This window comes from Aethalodelphis obliquidens, unplaced genomic scaffold (assembly GCF_003676395.1).
Source record: "Aethalodelphis obliquidens isolate GAN/ISIS:26980383/991018 unplaced genomic scaffold, ASM367639v1 scaffold33, whole genome shotgun sequence".
NCBI classification, from domain to species: Eukaryota; Metazoa; Chordata; class Mammalia; order Artiodactyla; family Delphinidae; genus Aethalodelphis; species Aethalodelphis obliquidens.
Genome location: NW_020837977.1, coordinates 10,002,889 through 10,027,182, shown reverse-complemented (window position 1 = coordinate 10,027,182; position 24,294 = coordinate 10,002,889). Strand labels below are relative to the sequence as shown.

The 24,294-nt window shown below is 43.9% G+C and overlaps 1 protein-coding gene across 3 annotated transcripts in view; it reads left to right on the top strand.

Moving 5' to 3' along the window:
• The window catches only part of TRIM55 (tripartite motif containing 55), a 41,902-nt gene that overhangs the window by 5,247 nt on the left and 12,361 nt on the right, over positions 1 to 24,294 (top strand). Inside the window, exons 3-9 of one of the 3 annotated variants that reach the window (XM_027127866.1) lie at positions 2,417 to 2,582; positions 4,553 to 4,648; positions 15,884 to 16,117; positions 16,468 to 16,490; positions 16,594 to 16,718; positions 17,956 to 18,164; positions 19,505 to 19,792. In XM_027127866.1, the coding sequence (XP_026983667.1) occupies positions 2,417 to 2,582; positions 4,553 to 4,648; positions 15,884 to 16,117; positions 16,468 to 16,490; positions 16,594 to 16,718; positions 17,956 to 18,164; positions 19,505 to 19,792 (1,141 nt within the window). The remainder of the gene's footprint in view (positions 1 to 2,416; positions 2,583 to 4,552; positions 4,649 to 15,883; positions 16,118 to 16,467; positions 16,491 to 16,593; positions 16,719 to 17,955; positions 18,165 to 19,504; positions 19,793 to 24,294) is intronic. The other 2 variants (XM_027127867.1, XM_027127868.1) reach the window with 2 other exon arrangements.

Here is a 24,294-nt window from a genome sequence, read left to right as displayed (position 1 = left end):
GTAATCACAATCAACAACTAAATGAAGAGCCCATGGCTGTTTCCACATTTTTCAGTATTGCATCCCCTGCAAATATCTGAGCTCTACAATATCGTCCCTGGTCAGAGCTGCTAACATCAGAGCAGCACGTGGGATGCAGGCTACCCTCGGGAAATGCCTGGGGGAGAGGGGCCGCAGTAGCATCAGCTGTGCCATCTCCCAGTTAATGTGCTCTGGACACTTGCTTGACATGTATTACGAGGTGGAGGTACAGGGGAGGGAAGGTTTTAGAGGTAGAGAAGCCTTTGAATCACCACTCCTAGTCTCTAGATAACCGCTGGAGGCCTTTGTCATTTATAAGTGGAGTCTTCAGGATGTTGTCTGGTCTTTTCCTTTGCCACTCAGGAGAGCCAAGTGACTAAGCTTTCCCCATAGTTCACACGCCTTCTCCAGATGAGCGATTTTATGTTAGAGCACAGGGAACACTGTCCACGAATCTGGCAAATTCCCTTTTACTTCTCATTCATTCAACAAATATGTACTGAGCACCTACTCTGTGCAAGGCACTGTTCTTGGCACTGGGAACCCAGCAAAAAAGGAGACAGACCATGGCCCCTGCCCTCATAGAGCTCACATTCCAGTGGAGGAAATAGACCATAATATATATAATGGAATATTATTCAGCCATACAAAAGAATGAAATATTGCCATTTGCAGCAACATGGATGGACCTAGAGAATATTATACTTAGTGAAGTAAGTCAGACAGAGAAAGACAAATATTATATGATATCACTTATATGTGGAATCTAAAATATAATACAAATGAATCTATATACAAAACGTAAAAAGACTCACAACAGACATAGAAAAATTTATGGTTACTAAAGGGGAAAGGGAAGGGGGAGAGGGATAAATTAGGAGTATGGGATTAAACAAACTACTATATTAAAAAAATAGATAAGCTACAAGGATTTCCTGCATAGAGCAGGGAATTATATTCAATATCTTGTAAAAACCTATAATGGAAAATAATCTGGAAATATATATATGTATAACTGAATCACTTTGCTGTACACCTGAAACTAACACAATATTGTAAATCAACTATACTTCAATAAAATAAAAATTCAGTTCCAAATCTGAGATGCTTCTAAATAATCATATGTTTGGGAAAATGAGGAAAGATTTTGGATTTGTATTTAAATTTTCCAAACAATTCTGAAAACTATTAACAGCCTCAGTCTTTGAATAGAACATATCAAAATTCCAGATTTCGTATAAGTAGGCTAAAACCACCCTTCCCCCCATGATCTCCAGAGGGAGCCTATAGCATCACAAGGTGACATAATTTTGATCTTGACGTATTCTAACACCTAAACCACGATGATGGTTAGGGAAATATACCAGGCCCTACCACGTGACGTGAACCTGGGCTCTCCAGGTGATTTCGCAGCTAAGAGGTTATCCTTAAGCAACAATAATTTGTCACTACCTCTCTCATGCTTCTTCATCGCTTAGCCATGGTGGTACCCCTGAAGTGCAAATCTCAAACCCAATGCTCCATTATGACCTGGGCAGCTTTGAGAAGTTTTGGTTGGTTTGGTTTGGGAAAACTGAAACTTGCGGATTATCTGTGAGATTTGGACTTCCGGGGTACCACCATGTCCCAGAACAACATTTTGCACTTTTCTTATTGCCTAAAGTATGCAGTGTAATTGCTTACACTCACTGAGCACATACTACCCACTCTTAACCACTGCTGAGTCCGCAGGAAGTCACGTACATTTAATTTTCTGGGCTAATGGCAGGAGGAGACCCAAACAAATCCAAAAAGCACTTACACACAACTACTTCCAACCAGCGCCGAGATGGATAATCAGAGATTTGGGCTCCCCCAGCCCACCTCCACGCTCACTCCTTTTGCCGGGGCCAGAGGCTGCAGCGGTGGGGCAAATGGGCCTCCCCAAAGCTGGTGCAAACTTGACATTTTGTTTATCGGCAACCTGCCCCTCTTTACCCGTAATTGTAAAGTGTCTCTTGAGAGACTTGTGAGCGTGTAGAGATGGTGCTGAAGCAGCTCCTAAGGAAAGAATCTGGCGCTCGGCTTTCAGGAATTGCACTAGCCCGTTTTTAAACCTTGAAATCGGCCAATGGGGGGAATATTCATACCAGAGAAATTGGCAAATGCTACAGGTCACAGTCTCCATGTCCTTACCCCCAGCCTGGTTGGAAATTTGTCAGGACACTGCTGATAAACCCGTAGAGAATTTGGAGGGCTCTGAGCGCATGAAAGGGGCTCTGGAAGTCTGCTGGGGTAGGGTTGCTGGGGGTACAGGGTCTTGCCGGGTAGGATGCAATGCTGATCACCCCGTTGGGCCACCCGGCTCAGCTCTGCCGCAACCGGAGCTAACACTTATCCACGTATCTCCTCCCAGACCAGAAAAGAAGTCTGACCAGCCCCTGTGTGAGGAGCACGAAGATGAGCGCATCAACATCTACTGTCTGAACTGCGAAGTGCCCACCTGCTCTCTGTGCAAGGTCTTCGGGGCGCACAAGGACTGCCAGGTGGCTCCCCTCACTCACGTGTTCCAGAGGCAGAAGGTAACAGAGGCCTTTCCGCCCCTCCTCCGAAGCCCCTTCCAAGTGCCTGCGTCACTGACTCGCTGCCCCCCAAGGAGAGATGCCCAATGCACAGGGCCACAGGGCCCTGAGGCTGGGAGGGCACGGAGCATAGAGCCGGAAGGGATGCTGCGCACCTCCACGTGCTTAATGCCCTGCAGGCTGGTGGGGAAGGTGGGGGAGGGAAGAGATGCAGACAGTCAGGAAGGGGTCCGGAGGGGAAGGGTTGCTGTGTCTGTGCCCGTTGGAGGTTGTTGAAGATGTGCATTGTTATGGGACTCGGTCCGAGCTCAAGCTGCTCAAACGTTATTTGAGGTTCAGACTATAGGTAATAAAAGGATAACTTTTTACTCCACTCAGAACATTTTCCTTCATTCACCAACCAAATATTCCTTTGGCCTTCCTCAAGGCCTTTTCTCGCGCACTCCTAGTTGGTAGAATTACAATGACATTGCGTTACACGTTCCCTTGGCCTGGCCCTCCAGCCTGGGTTAAACTGGCCTCCTAGCCTTTCAACCTAGGCCAGCACTGACGGCACCATCCATGCCCTCACCCCAGGGCCTCAGACCCCTCATTCTGACCAAATACAGGGTGTCCCAGCTTATCACTCACCTGCCAATCCGGTTTCACCCACAGGCAAGTAGAAGCTTATCCATTTGATGTAATTAAACTGTGGGGTTGTGTGCTCAGGAGCTGCAACCAAGTCTTGGCATCTAGAATTTGAGAAGCTCCACATCTCAGCTTCTTTCTGTAAGAATCAGAGGTTCCACATTTGGTCAGTGTGTTACACCAAATACAGTATAGAGTTGGAATTAAATTTGGAAACCAAACTTTGGGCAACACCAGTTGCAACCAGCGAGTACTAACTGCTAAAGAAGCAGGATTTAGCAAGATATCCATAACATTTATTTATTTTTCAATCCACTTAAGACTTATCCCCCGTTTCCCTTTTACCTGCCCCCCCCAAGTCATACGTGTTAGAACTGAATGGTACCTGTGTCACACCATTCCTCTCAGAGCCCTGAGGCCCATGTGGGATGGACACAGGCAGGCTGGCAGAGCTTCCACCCCGCTCCGGTTTGGCCAAAGCAAACTTTTTACCTATTGGGATTATTTATTAGCTTCCATTTGAAGAAAGGGTTCTGCAGCTTTAAAATGTTTTACAACCACTCTTCTGGTCCAGTCTTCTCACTTTATATGTGAGACCATGAAGGTCCAAATTGATTACATGTTTTGCCCAACATCATAGAGAAGTTGAAGGCTGAGTTGGACCAAGCACGTAGGTTTCCTGAGTCCCACTCATTCAGTGTTTCTTGTGCTCCAGAGGCCAGCCTTGCGAGGGGGTAAGTAAGAACAACGGAATCGCTTCGGGGTCCAAAGAGTCCTGAGAGGAATTTCAAGTTGAAATTTTTTTTCCTGGAAACAGTTGAACGTTACAGTTTTAAGTTTGTAATGACTTAGTCTAGAATATGAGTATTTGTTTGCATCTAGCATGTAGAGGATGCGTTAATAGGTATACGTTGAATAAATGAATATTTCTCTAGTAAAACTGATCCTGAGCTGCACTAGACAAATAATTCATTTTGGGCCCCTGATGTCACATTCTGGTCTTCATTCAATAAACAATGCTTAGAATTCTTTACCCTGAATGTGCTATTCTCTATGGCCTATAATTCGGTGTTCTCAATGTTTTTAGCAGGGTCACAGTCTCTGTTAAGAATTTGATGAAAACTATGAAACTTCTTCCCAGACAAATGCATTTATACACACACCCATTCAGAATTTTATTTACAAGATCAGGAGGTTCTCAGGCCTCCCAGCCTCACTGTTCCTCCTTTGGGGGTTCCATGGACCCTAAATTAAGAACCCATGAGGACGCTACTAAGATGAACTCACAGTCAGTGCTGACTAGAAAGCCCCTAAAATCTTGCACCCTCTTTTCTCTCCATTAGTCTGAGCTCAGCGACGGCATTGCTGTCCTTGTGGGAAGCAATGATCGGGTCCAGGGAGTGATCAGCCAGCTGGAGGACACCTGCAAAACGATCGAGGTGAGTCAGGTGGCCTCAAGGGAGTGTAAACCGTGCCTGAACCCCTGGGGTTTTGTGGCTTCCTCAACGCCACCCTAGAAATCCCCGTTCCAACATTTCAGTCTTTCCATATAGGATGACCTCCTTCCTGATGTGTCTCTAAAATATTTACCTCCTGGCACAGAAAAGAGAAGTTACCACATGAGGCAACAAGGCAGATCTTACCGCATTTATCAAGGTGGTCGTTACAGGTGTTCTTTCTTGGGCAACCTGTTTTGAAAGATTAGCTACAAGAAAAATCAGTTTCCAGTAGTGACAATGAGTGTTTTCCACCATCATAGCACAGTTTCTTTGTGGAAATCTAAACGGTCTTAAGAAATGCTAGTTGGTGCTTTAGAAAGTCATGTGCAGATTCGAGCTGCATATCTAAGCTCTCACAGTGGAGTTGCTGCTGCCTGCCTGCAGGGAGAGAGGGGGTCAATATCTGGGAGCTCACTGAGGCCAGAGTCCCGGCTCCTTCATCTCTGCTGGCCCTCTGTCTGGCCCAGTGCCCGGCACATAATAAACACTCAATTAAACACTTGATGAACAAATGGCTCACACTTAGGTTTGGCATGTCAGAAATCCACTTTTTCTCAAGATCAAATATAAACTGTATAAATGCTGAAGCCAAAGGGGTTTTGCCACGTGGCAGATGTCTTTCCAAGAATTGAAGGTCCACAGGTTAGTTCAGTCCTGCTGCCTGGGGGCAGGTGCAAGCCACCTGGGTTTGAGTCCAGGTCTTTGGCTGTTTAACCTGGAGCAGTTTATTACTACTCCCTGCTCTAAGCTTTGGGGCTGTGCTTTATTTGGACCTCAGAAGCCTGTACTGCTCAGTTAATGGCATGTTGTCTTTATTGCTGTGGACACGGCCCCTCTTGTTATCTACTTATGTCCTTTTATCCCCATTTCCCACTCCTTTTCTCTGTAAATAACTACTCTAACATGTTTAATGTTCCATTTACCTGTATTCCTACAAAATGTGTGTTGTTTTATATGCATGTCTTTTAATTTTATAAATGGTATTTTGTTGTTCTTCTCATTCTGCTTCTTACTTTTTTTAAACTAAACGTTATGTTTTAAGATCCATTCACAAGTACATTCATTCCTTCAGTTTTCTCCTGGAAAAACAGGGCAAAGTACCCGTTTTATAGAGTTAACCGTGAGGAGTTAAGTAAGCATAAACACAGTGCTTAGCCTAGCGCCTGGCATATGGTGAGTGCCTGATAAATGCTCTAATCTTACCATTTTATCGCTTGAAAGGCAAATTCTATCAAAAGCCAAAGGCCAGTTCCTAGATGATGACTTCAAGATGTTGGCCAAAATCATCTCCTTTTAGATTCACACATCATTAAAGTCAGTCTCCTCTCTTCCCCATACTCACATTCCTGAAAAGATTCATGATGGATCTGGAATCCATTTATAGAAGGACAGTTTTCTCTTGAAGAGATCGAAGAGATTCTGAAATGGACAATATAAACTTTTTTTCTTTTTACGTATTCACAGTAAAGGCCAAATACAACTTAATCATTAGGCCATGAATCAGCACTCAGTGTGGTACCACACTGAGTCTCGAGTGTATAAATAGGAATGTGTTGCTTGTGGACAAGTGAGGTCATCTCTATGCTGGTCTCTGCTCGCACCTTCATCAGAGTCCTCTGTCAGGGGAACAGGCTTTCTGTCGGGGACGTTGAGGCTGGAGAACACAAACGACAAAAGTCCTGTGCGGCACGCTGGGCCCTGAGCAAATGCAAAGGGCTCTGCTCCATTTAGGCAGCACCGGAGGACACAGAGGGCGAGGAGAGACTTGACAACAGGTTTTCTTCCTGGAGGCCTGTCAGGGGCACAGTGGGAAGCAGCTGTTTGTTCTTTCATTGAGAACAAGACAAGAAGGAACAGGTTTGAAGTTAAGCCCGCAGAAGGGATTAACTGTAGATATCAGAAAGAACTTCCTGAGAGTGAAGGTCAGGATTACAACCCCTATTGTTACTGATAAAAACATTGGTCCAATGTACACACTTTTACGAGTATTTTCACAGTTCCCCAGAGGAAGCTGTGTAATTTTCCCCCAGGAGGCTTCAAGATGAGTCAGCAAATTGTCAGGAGGAGTCCATCCCCTTTACGCATTTCATTCACCCCTGGGATTTTAACTTAAGGAAATAAGATGAAGACGTGGTATATAAACAGGACAGAATGTCTGTATTCATAGGGGGAAAACATGCCAGAAACCAAAAGTGTAAGAGCAGGGAATAGTGGAATGACAGGTGATTTTCAAGGCCTTCCTTATATATGCCTGTATTTCACATTTTTCTAAAGGAAGCCTGAGATTTGTAAAATAACCAATAAAAGAAAGGATACATGAATGAATAGGGCTCAGATAAGCACAGTTCTTTCAGATCAGTTTAAGTGGCTCACCTGGAAACATAGGGATTGGCTCAGAGCCCGCCCCCCCCCCAGGTCTCTGATTTTATGATTCCTACTTGATGCAAACACCCTCCATTTGAAGAGGCCCTGAGGACAGAGACACAGCTATAAATGGCCCCATCGTGCACCTGGAATCACTTATGTGGCCTCCCTCAGAGCCAGGGTCCTATCAGCAGGCCAAGCACCAGGGCAGGGCAGTGAAGTGCACTGAGGTCTACCTTGCCAAGCAGGTGAATTCTGTACCAGGGGTCAGGGTCACAGAGCTCCTGTGTCTCCTGTCCTGCCTGGGGTGGTTGTTTCCCTTTGTGGCTCTGCTCATCACCTGCCTGGAAACATTTTCCGAGAAGCCATCGGCGGCTCCCAGCCAGGGGGTGGGGAGCTGTTTTTGAAGAATTCTCTTTTCTGATTGGTGAAGAGCTCCATAGGGACAGGAAATGGAGCAGCCCCTGGGGTGGGCACTATCCTTCCCTAATTACATGGCCTCCCACTCGGGGCCCTGACACCTGCCCTTGCAAATGTCTAATTTTGTCCCTAATCATGTAATGTCTTGCAGGGCTGGCCTGGGCAGGCAGCCGGCCCGGGATCAGCCCTGGAGAGCCGCTGAGCTTGGGATAAATCACGCTGGGGACTCCTTGTGATCCTTTAAACACAATGTGTGCAGTTGATGTGAGTTTGCATTGATGATGAGAGTGGCTTTGAGACGGATCGCAGTCACAAAAGGGAATTTGAACTGAGCTGGGGAGGAGTGGCATTCCCTCTTTGCTGTGGGCCGATGGGGGATGGAGGAACCTGCAGTCTTCTTAGCCCTCCTGACCGAGGTGGCTCAGCCTGAAACGTTCTCAGAGCTTGTGATTGCAGGTTGTTGGAGGGCCTTCTGGGCTGTTCTAGACGAGCCCAGCAAGATCTAAAGCTACACTTGCCTCTCCAGGCCTGGAGCTGTTCTGGGATGGGTTGGGACAGAGTAGGGGGACTGCTGGTCGGGGGTGGAGAATTGCACTGCCTCGGGAGCTCTCTGCTTCCAGAAAAACGTGCTTGACTTTCATTCCTCATCCCTAGAAAACGTAACCTCCCTCTTGTAGTCTTTCCAAATGGCGCTTATCCTAGGTCACTGGAAACCCAAGAGAGAAGGCTACTCACACTAGCCGTCCCGAGGCAGATCGGCCTAGAAATAATGTTGTTCTGCGTGGACGTCCGTCTAGGGGAAACAGCTGAAGCTGAATCATAACTATTTGATCTTGAGCATTTTCCAGTATCTGAAAAACGGCACCTTTAATAAAACCCTCCAATGATTTTGCAATGACAACAAATCCATTATATTTCCAAATCAATGATTTTAACCAAACAGCTTTGAGACGTTGTCCATGCAGTTACAAATATGAAGTATGACTAGAGTAAGAATCATCCTATAAAGCATGCCAGAATTATGACATATGCTTAAAGAACAGATTTCAGAGTTTGAATTTCGGCTCTGCCACTTAATGATATGACCTTGGTCAAGTTACTTCCTCTCCCCGTCCCTCAACTCCCTCAGTGGTACAGGGGGGTTAATAAACCTTCACAGTGCTGCGGTGATGACTAAGAGGCACATGCTGGGGGCTCCGTAAGTGTCACCTTGTGTTGCTGTCACTCTCAGCTTGGAAAGAGTACACGTAATCTAATGATGCTAATAATTGTTTGAACCACTGGAGCATCTGGAGCATCTTTTAAATGGTGTTGGAATAAGACCTCAAGGTCTTGGTCAATTATGATGGCCGGGTGAAGCAACTCCCTGCAGTGGGAAAGATCGAAAATGAATGGAAGCAGATATTAGCTCTATTCTTTGAGGCTTTGTGATAACTCGAGATACTGGCAACAAAGGGAGGCTGAGCCCCTTCCAGGAAACATGCTGATTATCCAACAGCAGACGGCAGTGAATGAAACAGCTGCTCAGCTTGCCTTGGTCTGGTCTCATGCTTTCGCTGCACCATGGGGCTCAAGTCAGCGCAGGCTCACCTGACCCTCAGCCTTCAGAGGATTTCTCAAGGATATTCTAAATGATCTGGACTAGTCCAGAGAACCCCTAATACCAAGAAACCCAGGAATAAGAATTGAAATGCCATAAGTTATAACACAGTTATTCTTCTAACACGAAGTGGGTGGTAATGCAACTTGGTGGAAAAGAGCATAAGTTTGGGAGTCCTGAGACCCATGGCCATTGAATAGAGTTCTTCCACTAAGCCCTGCACAGAGACACTGAGTGGATGGGGGCGGGGCTGAACTCCAGTCTGTGTGCCTTGAGGGATGATATTTTTCTAATTTGTCTGCCCCTTTTCTAGGGCAGCCTGTCAGAGACCTGGGTTCTCACCCTAGTCTGCGCTCATGGGGCTTCTGTCATGTGCTCGTGATTGGAATTGGGCTTTACCAATGAAGGGTTGGACTTGAATTCCTCAGGAGAATCTTCCTACCTTAATATAGTTCTTTCTTTAATATTATTAATCTACTGTCTGATTTTTTGCGGGGGGAGAGGGGTGTTGAGGGGAAAGGGAAGGAAACCCTGTTTGGTTTAATGAAGGGAATTTTGAAGTACCATATGTCAAATGAAGCTGAGTGGGCCCTTCCAGACCCAGAGCTGCTGTTTTGAACAAGGGTGTCTCAAAAGTTGAGGAATGTGGTGTAGATATGAATGGGCCCAGTAGAGCCACAGTTGCTCACTGACAAGTGATGGGACTCAGAGCTTATCTTCAGCTCTATTTTGGTCACAGAGCTATGCTCCTTACATGGTAAGAGCAGTGGTCACAATTGTCTTAGGTTTCCTGTGGTGGCCTTGGCACATTCCAAACCTGGGACTGACATTGCTGGGCTAGGATGTGTAATTCACATCTCAGTGCTGTGATGACCACTCTGAAACTCGCCATGGGTGGAAAAAGGCATTTTACATATATAAAGAGGCACTTTATAGTCTAAAGGCTCCAAATAACTCCACATTTACCTGAAGTTGTAGAGCCTTGAAACTGTAGAGTGGGAAGGGACCTTAGCAATCATCCAATCCCATCCCTTCTTGTACACATTAAAAAAAAAACTGTCCTGAGTTAAATGTCTTCCCTGAAGTTGCCTAGCTATTTTTTGCTGTTTTCTTTTGAGTGTTGAAAGAAGAGGTTTGGAGTATCCACTTAAATACCTATGTCTTGGGAACAGAACAAAGTAGGAACTTGTGAGTGAGGGCTGACTATTCCTAAATACAATTCATATATCATTCATTCATCCAGTCGTTCAAACATACATGCAGAATATGCCATATTCTGCACATGTAATGCCGGGAAATAGATAAAGATGAGATAAACAGAAAATGTTCCTTCCCTTAAGAAGGTTTTATTCCAGTAGAGGAGTTAGACAATAAGGCAAACAAATAACAAGATTGTTTTCAAAGAGTAATAAGTGCCTGGGGAAAGGGTGAACCACTGAAAATCTAATGATAAAACCTCATAACGGTGCTTTGCTTGGCAGGCTATCTACTCTTTAGTATATGATCATCTATTGCTGATTTTTTTCCATGAAAACTTCTCTTTGCAGTCATGTATCTTATTTTTTCTTATTGCCACTAAAATATAAGGATGGCTAAAAATTAGAATCTGTCAATTTTAACATTTCTACAAAGGCAACATCTAAACAATGTTTTTAAGGTAAATATTGAAGGTTATCTACTCACTTCTAAGGAAACAACCAAATGACTACTCAATGTTTTTCTTTTCATCCAGATATTATGGTATTGGTTAGAAACAAATATTCTACCTGTCATCATTTTACCATTTCAATGTGGGCAAACTAGTCTTCCTTTTATAAAATCACCCCTTTTTGGTATATTGCCTCCATACTGGGTTCTCCCTAGAGATGGGATGGATTTTATTTCCATTAAAGTATTACAGACAAGTTTAATTTGTTCTTCTACATAAATAAATATAAACATAACTGTATTGGCAGCCCCAGGAGGAAGGTCATGTTGCAGTCAGAGGCTCTGCATCACAGTATACTTGGAGGCCAACACCATTGCATTTATGATGGAAGTTACTTCAATTGCTAAACACACTCATGCAGAAACACGTGTGTGCATACACACACACACACACACACACATCCAACACCACACCCCACATAGAGGGGACATAGGAACTACAGGCATCAAAAGGAATAAAATGGACAATATTTGAAAAAATAAACTTGAAAGTTCAGAATGTATAGATGTTGATTCAATTAGTATACAGAGAAATGGGGGGAGGTACACAGCCTGGAACTGGGCTTAAAGATACATGCCTTTTTACTCAAATAAATGAAAGGATGATAAAAGCAAGGAGAAATCTCTGAGGTGAGGAAGTTTTTGTGCAGAAGAGATAAACACGGTTGCTATCATTCTTTTGCAGGCAACAATCATCCTTTAAAGTGTACTCTCTGAAGAGGTTTTGATGATGCAGAGGTCCACGTTTTTTCCATTCCATTTTTATGTTGCTAGAAAGACTCTGTTAAAAGCATTTCAGGTCCACACTTACAAAGGCACAGTAGGTACTGATATCAGAGTAATCAGTCACTGTCAGTAGCAAGTTGGCCTCTGAGAGTGTGTTTTTTTGTTTTTGTTTTTTTCTTATAGCATATACACCTGTTCCCTAATTACCTCAGAGGACAAGTTGATAAACTGAGCTGTTTGAAATTCACTGACTTTCACCGCAATTCTGAAGGTCTCCTAGCCTAGAAAGATTGAAGGGTGACCATGTTAGTATCTTGTGTATTGCTTCTACCTCAAAGAGTATGCGTGAAAAATAGAAGAATTTCAATTTCATGGAGTATTTCTGTTTTTTCATTCTAATCTGACATTAGGTTAACCTGAACATCTTAAGTGAATTTCTAAAAGTTTGAAAGTACCAAAGTACCAATTTCATAATTCCAGAAAAGGAGCATGCATTTTTCCTCTTTCAGAAACAGAGTTGTCCAACTCTTACATATTTTGCATAGAATTATATTAAAGGCAAGTTCAGCAAGAGAAAAAACACAAGTGTTTTTTTCTGTTAGAAATTAGAAAATACCATCATTTTTCTACCATCCCCCTGAACACTGGGAAAGTATGGCCAGCTCTGAGATCTTATAATGCCTGATACACAGTAAGCACTTAGTGAATTTTGCTGAAAGAATTATAATGACTATATTTCTGAAACAATTTGAGGATTCTTGCCTTTAAAAGCCTACTTTCAGCACGGTAGATTTGTTAAAAGGTATATATTCAGTACATAAGCGGGTCACACATTTTTTTTTCCAAGTTACTTTAGAGTATATTACAACTGTGTGGTGGGAGTGGCCACGACCCAGGAGTTCAGAGACCTTGGCTCTATACCAGGCACCAACAGTAAATGGCTTGAGAAAGTGACTTAACGCTGCCGAGTTTCAGTCTCCACACAGGCGAAATGGTTAGTTTGGAGGTTACTTCTGGTAGTCCGTGAAGCTTGAAAATTCTACAGTTGAATGGCTCAAATGAAGGAAAATTGAATCTAAATTTAACAAACACTGACATAGTACCTACTATGTGCCAGGTAACATTATAAGTGCTTTACACACCATGTAGTCATGTAATAATAATTAAGCATATACTACGCATGGGGTAGTATTTCCTACACTGTAAAGTATAAGCAAATGACAGTTGCTATTAAAAGGACAGTAATTTTATTAAACTTCAATATAGTACAAATCATTAAAAAAGAGTAGAAATAAAATAATACTTGGAATTCAAAATAATATAAGAATAAAGTAGTTTTCCTGTTTAAACCACTAAGTAAATTTTAGATGGCTGAAATAAGTGATCTAATTTTTATTTGACTTAAGAGAATATACTAGCTGTGACACTTGACTTCACATCGCTCTCACTGCAAATCATTGGCTTTCATAGGCTTGAATGGTCACACATATTAAATCATATAGAAGAAAACTTTTATGAAACAAAGATATTCTACCAATAATACATCTTAATATAGTATTCATTATAAATGTTTCAAGTGCACAATTTGTTTTAGAAAAATAAGCTAGAAACCAATGTATGATCACAGAAAACAGCAGAGCTTCTGGACATCAAAGGCATATTTGAGAAATGCGGTGGGCACATGGTTGCCTGTAAGCTTAGAACAGTAAGTACTACAATGGAAGAAATTTTGATTGGGAAGATACTAAGAGGCTACAGTTCCTAGGCCTCATAATGGTCCAAATCTCAAGCTAAATGGCTAAAAAATGGATGGAAATTTGGCAAGTCCAGCAATTTCCATGTCTGGACATGCTGCGTGGGCCCTTGTCCTATTACTTTGACAACTGCCGAGACCACAAGCATTTTCATCACCTCCCTGTACTTCCTCTGCTCTTACTCATCCTTTATGGCCAAACTCGGGCACCACTTCCTCTAAGAAGTGTTTTCTGAGGCAACCCCTCCCTGCTCCCCTCAAATGGTCCCCGCCCACACAGAGGGTTGATTAAGGCCCCACCTCTATGCTTCTATAAAACCTGGTATGAATCTCTAACATAGTTTGATTTTTCAGGCTACTAGGTCGTATTACTATTACTACTGGCCCATAGTCTTTCCCATTAAGTAAACTGTGAGCTCCTTGAGAACAAGAACTATGTTTAATTCATTGTTGGATCACCAGAGCCCTGGATAGTGGTTGACACAAATGTCCCACTTAAGAACTGTTTGTTAAATGAATGAAAGGATGGGTGGATGACAGCAATAGCTATTATTCACTAATAAAATAATTTGAACCATTGGCTCTCCTTTGTGCATTATAATTATAATTGGTTGGAAACTGTGATGAGAATTGACTGCATCCAAAGGAGGCAATAGGGTGAGGGATGTATTTCTTGCACATTTGAGGAGTATCTTCATAATCAACAATTTGGTTTGGGTCATCCTCCCCTGCTTACTCTGAGAATAGTAGATAAATTGTGGGAAGATAAAACATCATTAAAAAGAATCTATTCAATGGAGATTTACTGAGGATCTACTATCCAAAGTGGTATGTGTCCTAGGCAGACCCAGATTCTATCCTCAAGGAGACCATAGTTTAGATATTTAAGAAAGGAAGAAAGTGACACATGACATCAAAGACATCAATGTTTACTAAAATGAAAAAACATGTAATAAGGGTCATACAAAGGTCAGAGATGTCAGGGCTTCCCTGGTGGCGCAGTGGTTGAGAGTCTGCCTGCCGATGCAGGGGACGCGGGTTCATGCCCTGATCCGGGAAGATCCCGCATGCCGCGGAGCGGCTGGCCCCGTGAGCCATGGCCGCTGAGCCTGCGCGTCCGGAGCCTGTGCTCCGCAACGGGAGAGGCCACAGCAGTGAGAGGCCCGCGTACCACAAAAAACAAACAAACAAACAAAAAGGTCGGAGATGTCAGAGATAAATGGCTGGATTCACAAGAAGCCCCTACCAGGCAGGAGACCTAGGTTGGATCATTATGGCTCAAAACCTGCTCTAAGTTGTAAAGGTCTTGGACCCAGAGATGGTCGGGTCCAAGGAAATTGGCCTACACACACACACACACACACCAAGCTTACTGGAACTTGGAAAACCAAAAGGCCAATGACAAGGCCAACTGGAAAGTTAATTAGGGCTTAAACATGGATTCAGAGTAAAGGGAGCTGGATGGAATGGGAGATGCTTCAGCCACACAATGCAAGTGCAGAAGTCTGACCTCACATGCAAACCTTCTCTCCAGGAATCAAAGACTAGATCCAGTATTTCCCTCTCCTGGACAGTACTGGATACATAGAGGACCTGGTGGCTACAGGTATATGCCATACGTAGTAACCATTATAGGATTTCAGAGGATTAAAAGATGACATTCAGTCATCGAGATTCTTTATGGAAGAAGCGGTATGTCAACAGTGTCTTTTAAGATTGCTTAGAGTTTGCAACTGTGAATTGGGGAAAAACATTCTAAACAGAGGGGAGAGCACGAGCAAAGAAAGCGAGTGGTTCATTTTTTGCTGGACACAGGATATGTGATGGAGGATAGTAGAATATTATGAAGGAAAGGTGGACACAGGTCATGGACAGGCTTGAAAGCTAGTTATGAAGTTAAATGTTATTCTTTGAGCAGTGGGGAGTCATAGTAAAGAAGCAGCACTGTACGCCAGGAAAACGAATTTGGCTACAGTGTGTGAGCTGACTTGAAGGAGGGAACCCCAGATACAGAGGCCATTGGGAAGCTCCAGAATCGACATCCTTCAGCTCCAGGACTGAAACTAGGACAACAGCAATGTAGATGGAGCAGAGAGAGTCTGAAGGGTACTAATCAGGAAGTACCATGGTTTTTTCCAAATACACACATATACTCATTCCAAAGAAAATATATAATTTAAAACCAAATCTGTCCTAATTTCTGTGAAATTCTCCACTTATAAAGAACAGAAGACTGAAAAATCATCAGGGAATTCCCTGGTGGTTCAGTGGTTAGGACTCGGCGCTTTCACTGCCGTGGCCCGGGTTCAATCCCTGGTCGGGGAACTAAGATCCCACAAACCATGTGATACGGCCCAAAAAACAAAAAATCATCCATCTATTTAGCCAATTTGATTGATTTGGGACGGTCTAAGTATCAAATATGATAAAAATGGGATTTCCAACACATCAACACAGTGGGTATGTATACCTAAGGGACAGGCTAAGGGAAAAGAAAAAAATATCCTACGCAAGTAAATTTTCTTTTCTCCTGAAATGTCCAGGTGATTTCTCCAGATAGACACTCTTTTGAACACTTTCTAACATTAGCTAACCCAACTAACAGGAATGCTGCAGAAAACAGAAACAGGAACTTTGTGAGAAGTTTGATTACCTGTATGGCATCTTGGAGGAGAGGAAGAACGAAATGACCCAAGTCATCACCCGAACCCAAGAGGAGAAGCTGGAACATGTCCGTGCTCTCATCAAAAAGTACTCTGACCATTTGGAGAACGTGTCAAAGTTGGTTGAGTCAGGAATACAGTTCATGGATGAGCCGGAAATGGCAGTGTTTCTGCAGGTAAGTACCCCTTTGCCCCCTGAGGAAACAAACCAAGACGGTGGGGAGATGATCCTGAAAAGCTGTCATCACATTTTCGCTATTTTCTGTACATCTCATTTTGATCTATCTTCTCAACCAAAATATATGTGCTTATATCTCCATCTGTTTAAACTATTTCATAAGCATATATTTAAGGGACCATGGCATTGCTTAAATATGAAAGGGTTCTGGTATAAAACAGCAGTTCTTTACAGCACTTAGAAACTAAGCTATGAGATGTTCAGAGTCAGCAAAGGAAAGAATTAAATCTCAACACCGTCTTTGATGAAATGAATTTAAGTAGGCTTGTCTTTCGTTTGCTTCCACAGAATGCCAAAACCCTGTTACAAAAGTAAGTAGTTTTCATTTCATGAAAAAAAGTATACTTTTCATTTTTACCCAAGGCTATCAAACTTTACACAGTGACAGAAAGTGGCAACTTGTCTTTGTTGCAGAATTTCTGAAGCATCGAAGGCATTTCAGATGGAGAAAATAGAACATGGTTATGAGAACATGAACCACTTTGCAGTCAACCTCAGTAGAGAAGAAAAAGTAATACGCGAAATTGATTTTTACAGAGGTTTGTTATTCTTGTGACCATTTGGCCAAAATTGCAGGTGTGTGAAAGCGTCAGATGGGTTCAGTGGGAGGAAAGGGGGATGCAGGATCATCTCCCCAATGGATGTCGACAACTTTACAAGGATCATAATCCAACGTGAAGCTCGATTTCATGACAGAATCATATAGTTTGTTGACGGTGTTTATTTAGCTTTGCATTATCACAGTGCTTATTATAATTCTGGTATTAGGTATTTAACTCTGGGTTGTCAAATATTTAATAATCGATGGTGATGGTACTATCTCGACTTCAACCCTGCACAAGGTGCGAGCCATAATGATAATAATGGGAAGTGTCATCAGGTGCAAGGTTAAGGATGAGATATAAATAAAACATAGTAGACACTAGGATTAGACATTGTAGCACTTTCAGTTAAACTCTAGAGGGCAAGAAAAGCAATGGGTCATAGAGTAAGTCACACCTGGAAATAAAACTGAGGCTATGTGATCAGATGCACTCAATGAGTTCTAAACACATCCCTATCATTTGGCCTAGAAGTGCCATGCTTGGAAATTGATCCTGATGAAAGAGTTGAAAAGAGGAGCCCATTTAGATGATGAGATTCCTTGGCTCGACCACTATAATGCCATAAACTTGTATCAGTGCCCACAGATAGAACTTTAGAAGCAAATCTTCAGGATGAATCTTTTTTAAAAAATCCTTAATATCGTCTCTCATTAATATCGCCTGAGGAAATACTAAGATCAGTTGGTTAAGAAAAGAGTCGTGGCGTTAACTGTGGCAAAAGGCAGCATTCACTGAACAAAGAATGTGATAAATTAAACAGGGCCGGTGTTTTCTGACATAGGGAAGAGAGTTGTGTTTCCATTTAATTTGACAGAGATAAATAAGTGACGGTCCCAGCCCTCCGGGAGCTTGCGAATGTGACAGAGCATGATAAAAATGGGGACAGCCTCCGGGGTCAGGTGGATGGTGCACGGTGGTGAGGACAGGGCTCTGTACTGGCGAGGGGAACAAGGAGGATGGTGATGATTGGAACCTTTCTCACATTTGTCCACATTTAATCAGAAGTGTGAGCCCCCACCCCCGCCCGTGGCGTACTCCGGCTACAGTTAAGTGTCTGATGGACAGGATTTCCCCAGCCCTGACCTTAATCTGAGCTATAAATAGTGGTCAGTAGTGTTTTTCGTGGCCGCAGTGGTAATCGTAACGATATGAAAATGCATTGCCTTACCAGAAGATGAAGAAGAAGAAGGAGAAGAAGGGGAGGGAGAGGGAGAAGAGGTAGTAGAAGTGGAAGAGGCGGAAAATGTTCGAACAGAGTCATCAGGAGGAGATGAAACCCCAGAGAAAGGTCTGGAGTCCCGTCCGCCCACCTCAGAGCTCCAGGCTGCCCCAGAGTCTCCCCCAGCCCTGCCACCCGCTGCGGATGCCCCGGTGACACAGGTAACCGTTCCTGAGCTCCTTCTTACAGGCCATGCATGCGTGCTTCCTTGCTGAACAGCCTGAACAATTTATTCTACCGCAAGGAAAGGAAACTCTATGCCAGACACTAGTATGTGGAAGACAAAAGATTTCAGGGCAGTCGCAGTGTCAGGGAGAAAGTCCTCTAGGTGATTCAGCAGGTTCTCTGTGGTTATAACTGGTTGGCAAGACTTAGTTTCACATGATTTTCTCACCAATGACACCCTCAAATCTGAGGCACTCTTTGGAAATTGTGTGTGTGTGTGTAACAAGGTAGTTCACAGAGAGCTGATATCATGAGGATTGAGTACAGATGTAGGATATAGGTTGAGAAATAAAAATGGTTATACTTTCGGAACTTTGAATTTTCTGTAGGTAATAAAGGAACTACACAGAGAACCCGTGCTAGTTTATGTCCCTGTTGCTTACCCTGAAACAGAACTATAGCTTTTGTTCCATGAGCAAATAGATGAAGCTTAGTTTTCTGTGTATTTGTCATTTGATGAGATTATGTGTTGACAGAATTGTTTTTAAAAATTTCTTAGGAAATTAGCTCATCCCAGATACTGTACTTGATTGACTGACGTTATGTTTCTAAGATGTCACTGTTTGGTGTTCAAGCCTCTGTACTGACTGCATGACACCTTTAGCAGACAGATCCCAACCTGTTGAGTTTGTAGACAATGAAGATGCATTAAAAAGAAAAACAAGTCCTGGTTTCAAAGTGGATCGGAATTATCTATAGCAATAAAACCTCAGAGAGGGAACTCAGAGATGGAATTATATCCTATGCTCTCTGTCTCCATAGGAAACTGGGCTAAAATACTATTTATAGTTCCTAGAATCTTGAAATTCTGGGTATACCAATTGCACGGAAATCGAAAGTGGTATGGTAACTAAATGAGAGTTGGGTTTGATCAATTTTTGGTTTTAGAAAAGAGGTTTTGGGGGCCCACATATAACATAAAAATAAATGAATGCCTGTCAATAATTTGCCCTTTCTCCCATATCTGATATTCTATCAGCAACCTTTGTTTCAGGCTTCTGCTCTCTGCCTGCCCAGGCCACCATCTATATTGAAAGACAAGCCCAGAAAAGAAGAGGGGGCACGTGCAGATGCCGAGACAGAGGGCCGCTAGCTGCATTCTTGCCTTTAGTGCTTGCGGAGGGTGGGGTGAGCTGAAACCTGCACTAGATCGGGCACTGCGCAGAGACCTATGAGTTTTCAAACCGCAAGGGAACTAAAATCAACTGCCTTTTTTTTTCTTCTTCTTCTTCTTTTTTTTTTTTTTTTTACTTTTGAATGTATCTGTCCTATGAAGGGGGAGGTGGTACTCACTGGCTCTCAGCAGACCACAGAGTCTGAAACTCCAGTCCCTGCAGCAACGGACACTGCGGATCCCTTGTTTTACCCTAGTTGGTATAAAGGCCAAACGCGGAAAACCACCACAAACCCACCTTCCACCCCAGGGAGCGAAGGTCTGGGGCACGTAGGGCCTTCAGGTTCTGAGGATCCGAATGTGCGGAAGGCAGAAGGGGCAGAAGCCGCAGCCAGTGAGAGGGCAGCAGTGAGTGGTAAGGAAACTAGCTCACCTGCGGCTACTTCTCAGGTTAGTGTCGATGCTCTGGTGTCTGAATGCTACCCCGCCGTGCCGCCCCGGGGTCCAGCCGGGATGACAGCAAGAAGGAAGGGCTTCCAAAGGGGCAGAGAGAACCCAGGGCCTTGGGAAAAACAGAAACAACTCATCCCCACCTCCCCGCCGCGTGTTGGCTTGTTTCTCTAAGCCTTACATGAAACACAAGAAACACAAATTTGACCTCACTCTGCTCCTGCGTGGCGACCTCACACCTGGCTTCCCAGGGGAGGGATGCAAGCGAGCCCGGCCCTTAGGCCTGCAGGTGAAAGTGGCTCGTCTGCAGTGACTGGCTGGTGTCCCTAGCTCCCCTCTGCAAAGGCCACCTGACCTTGCTCGGCCTTTTCTGCATCCTCCTTGAGCTTCCAAAGACTAATCACCTGCTTTTGTGTCACTCCCAACAACCCCCAAGGAACACGTTTCAGTTGAGTTCTGTGTCCACTCTGGAAAAAATAACCTGATTAATGGGTCTGGGAGTGTGCCAGTGACAGCTGGGCAAAGTTAGTCTTGGCTTAATTAAACTGGGGCTTCCTAAGCATGTGCTCCTGGGAGAAGAAAAGCACAGATTTTCTTCCTTTGGAATTTTTTAAAGGGTCATTAAATACCTCTTTTTTTCTTTTTATAATGCAAGTTTGAAGTCCACGTCTTCTCCCTAACGCTGGGTTAGATGTTTGCATGGCTCAAAGATTCCATAGAAGAAATCTTGCACAGTTTCTTCACACAGAAGAATGTTCATGGTTACTCCATACCCATGAGTATTCTTACGTGACATGTGCGTGTGAGTGTTGCCCAGACACGGGGCTGGCAGAGAAATATGCTTGCGTTCTGTGCTCTTGGGTCATCAGGTGATTACGAACAACAAATAGCATTTTTTTCAGAAATCATAAAATTAGTCTCTTGACTATCTGCTCAAGTGAACCTCGATTTCCATGAGGTAACAATTGGAAATGATTTTTGGAAAATTCACAGATGAACATGCTTTTGTGCCATGTATTTATTTTCACAGATGAAAAATGACAAAACTAAACGTTTGGTGTAAGGAAACCTTTTGTGGTTGTTTTTAGGTTTAAAAAAATGGAGTAGAAAGTTTTCTAGAAAATTGATGGGAACTTTATTTCTAGAAAGTTTATGGGGTTCCTTACATATTTAGTGGAAGTTGAGTCAGGAGGAGCTGTTTTCTGAAAACAGTAATACGATAATAACCCGAAATAGGAGAACGTCCCAAATGAAAATGAAAAATCTATCTAAATGATGTTGAAAAATATTATTTGTGATAATATCAGTGAAGCTTTCTTCTTGTTCTCTCGCAGGAGTTAGCAATCTGCCTAGCACTCTTGGCTTTTCTTGTACTTCACTACATCTGGCGTCAGATTCAGTGCTTGATTTTTACTCTAATGGGTAGGAAATATTTTCTTTTCCCTTGACTAACATCTCGTGTAGCTCTTCCATACGTGTTCCTCTTCCGTAGGCCCAGGGATGGATTCCTCCCCAACTCTGAGGCTCAGCCACCTAGAAAGAACCAAGTTCTTAGACAGCACTCGTGGCCCTGAGGCACCTCCCTGAGGAGAGTCACTCCATCATCTAATCCTGCATGGAGGGGGACCCTGACTCAGAACAGAGACTCCGTGGGCAATTATTCAGTAATCCAGTGGGAGTGGACCCTCCAGAATAGCCATTAGGGGAGGCCAGTTTCAAAAGATGTCCGTAATGCTGTGAGGACTCACTGCTCTCCAGGTAGATCGAGGACCAGCAAAGGCCTGATGCAGGAATACGCAGGGTTTCCATCAATTATGTAGCAGCATTTCCTCTGCCTCACCAGAGAGGTGCCCAGGAGGTGGCCAGGTAACTGCATTGATGGGCAGGTGGGCCAGGCGACTTCTAGTTCTTTCTGAACCCTCAGACTCTACAGTGTCTCTCCTGGGAGAGGGGAGCCCTGAGAGAAGGGTGCCACGGGGACAGCAACATCAGGGACATTTCAGCCAGGTGAGATCTGAGTGCATAAGGAGCCAGAGGCCAACGTTCATCTACTGGCCGTAAAGAATCAGAACCAAAGAAGAGTCATAAAGCCAGCAAACAGCACATTATTTCTGATACACGTTCTCATGGTCAAGGCTTTTCTTGATTTTACTGTTAGAAGGTTTGCTTAGGGACTGACATCCTTCTCCTTTCGCAGCCTTTTGAAAATTATCAGCTTTAACGAATCGTAGTTAAAGATTCAAACCCCATGTGCTTTTGAGTAAATGACCTTGCTGGACCCGAGACCCAGCTCCCCGTGCCTGTAGCTCAGAAGTGATTCGGGGTGACTAGTGCTGAAACGACTCAGCTATTTCTGGCTTGCTGACTTTTCCCTGGTTGACATTGACTCCTCTGGAAGCTCCAATCATAGCTCCTTTCTGCCTCATTAGCTGTCTGCTCAGCAATGGCAGTAGGCTCTCCATGGGTCCCTGTCATGTCTATAACTGTGTGTGAGTAGGACCCACCCCAGTGTCTAATAGTCAGCCAGAAACCTGTGTACCCTAGAATGTTCTGAGTGTCCTTATCGTACGCTCAGATGCGTAACTCCTCCTCCTGTCATTATTTGTGGTGAAAAGCAGGGGAGGAAGTATTGGCCATGGACTCAGTGGGGCAAATGGGGAGAGAGCAAACTCCATGCATCATTGGAATATCCTAAATAACTGGATCTGAATAATTGTCTGAAGAGTTCAGTTGACATTCTGAGAATTCAGGTTTGGGGCTTTGTCGCCACATATCTGTGTAATGCTTCTCTGAGGCTGCAGGGGGAGAGTCACGCTTCTTGTCTGCCATCCACTGAGCCCATGTCATGGATGCTGTGTCATTCACATGCCTGTCATGAGGCTGAGGCAGATGCGGCGGGGTGGATAGGGTGAACTGACCTTCTTATTTCAAAGAACGTTGCTTGTGTCATTCCTGGTGTTTGAGAAAGGGCCTTTCACGTAGCGAAGGAAACCTATTCATGATGCAGGACCACTCTTTGATCCCTGCCTGAAAGAGGGTATGGACAGATGGACAGAGATCAAATTCCCCACCTCTGTGAAGGTTTCGCAGGTTTGATTCACCTTCACTACCTCAGAACCCAGCTCACTGGATTAATATTTGTCCAACGCAGTGTTAGCTTGTTAGAACTTCACACTTCATCATTAGTCTTTCTCTGAACATGTAGGATGTGACACAAAAGTTCTTGAGTCACTGGTAGCCTTACCTCTCTTAACCATACGGTCCCCTGTCAGGAAACAAGGTTGCCTTAGAATTTCAGAAGCATCTAAGGGTCTGGCGGATCTGTAAACTCACTTCAGCCCCATCCGTGGAACTGCACACCTTTTAAGAAGGCAAATGTTTCCAGGTGCTTTCCTCATGGCCATTCGCACAGCCTGCCCTTGCTTTTGCTGCCTGTGATTTCTGATGCTGTGTTAACTCTACTTTATCACATACCTTCTCTCTTCACCTAATTATGTAGGCAGATTATGCGTCAGAAATTGGCCATGGCAAAAAAACAGATGTTGACTCTGCACTGGTAGTGAACCGGGATCCTGCTTTTTGTTTGATAAGAGGTACATGTTGCCTTCCCCACCTTCATTCTCAAAGAAAAACTAATTTCTCAACAAGGTTTGGATTCAGCCCTATATCACACTGTGCAAAGCCCATATACATGAACTGTTTTTGGTTGTTGTTTTTTTTTTTGGCCGCACTGCAAGGTGTGTGAGATCTTAGTTCCCCCAGTCAGGAGACTAGGAATCGAACCCGTGCCTCCTGCAGTGGAAGTGTGGAGTCTTAACCACTGGACCACCAGGGAAATCCCATGAACTGGTCTTTAACTGCAAAATGGCCCTCTAAGTTCCCACCCTTCTAGACCAGGGCTGCTGTATGCTCAGTCAATGCAAAGAGAGTTTGATCTACTTCATGTATTAATTTTAAAATTTATTATTTTTTAAAATTGCACCACGCCCTAGTCAACCTCAGAAGATAGGGCAATAATAAGATGGGAAGCACACTGTGATGAGGTCGGCTGCCCTTGGAAAGCAGTCTCTGTGAGCCCCATCTCCTGGGTGATTTCCTTGTCCAACCTGCTTCCTCTGCTGCCCTTCTCTTCCTACCTACTTACATGCAAATCACACCCAAGTGTTAACACAGGGACCACGCCCACCCTCATGGATAACTGGGTATTTTGTTGGGCATATGTGTGGCCATTAGATTTTTCCAGAAGTGGGAGCAGCAACAACTGAAAGCCCCTCCGTGTTCCCCTTCCTCCCTTCCCAGTGAGGCTTAGTGGCTTTGGTTGGAGGAATTTATTCAAACCATTTGATGAGAGCTGTACAGGGAACAGGGGTTTCCAGAGAAATGTCTCCCTATTTGGTAGATTAACTTGGCAGCTGCCTCAAGGTCAGAGGACCCCAGCCCCACTTCCACCCCCCCCCACACACACACCTGCAGAAAGCCAGTTGCTTTGGAGATGGGGTTGT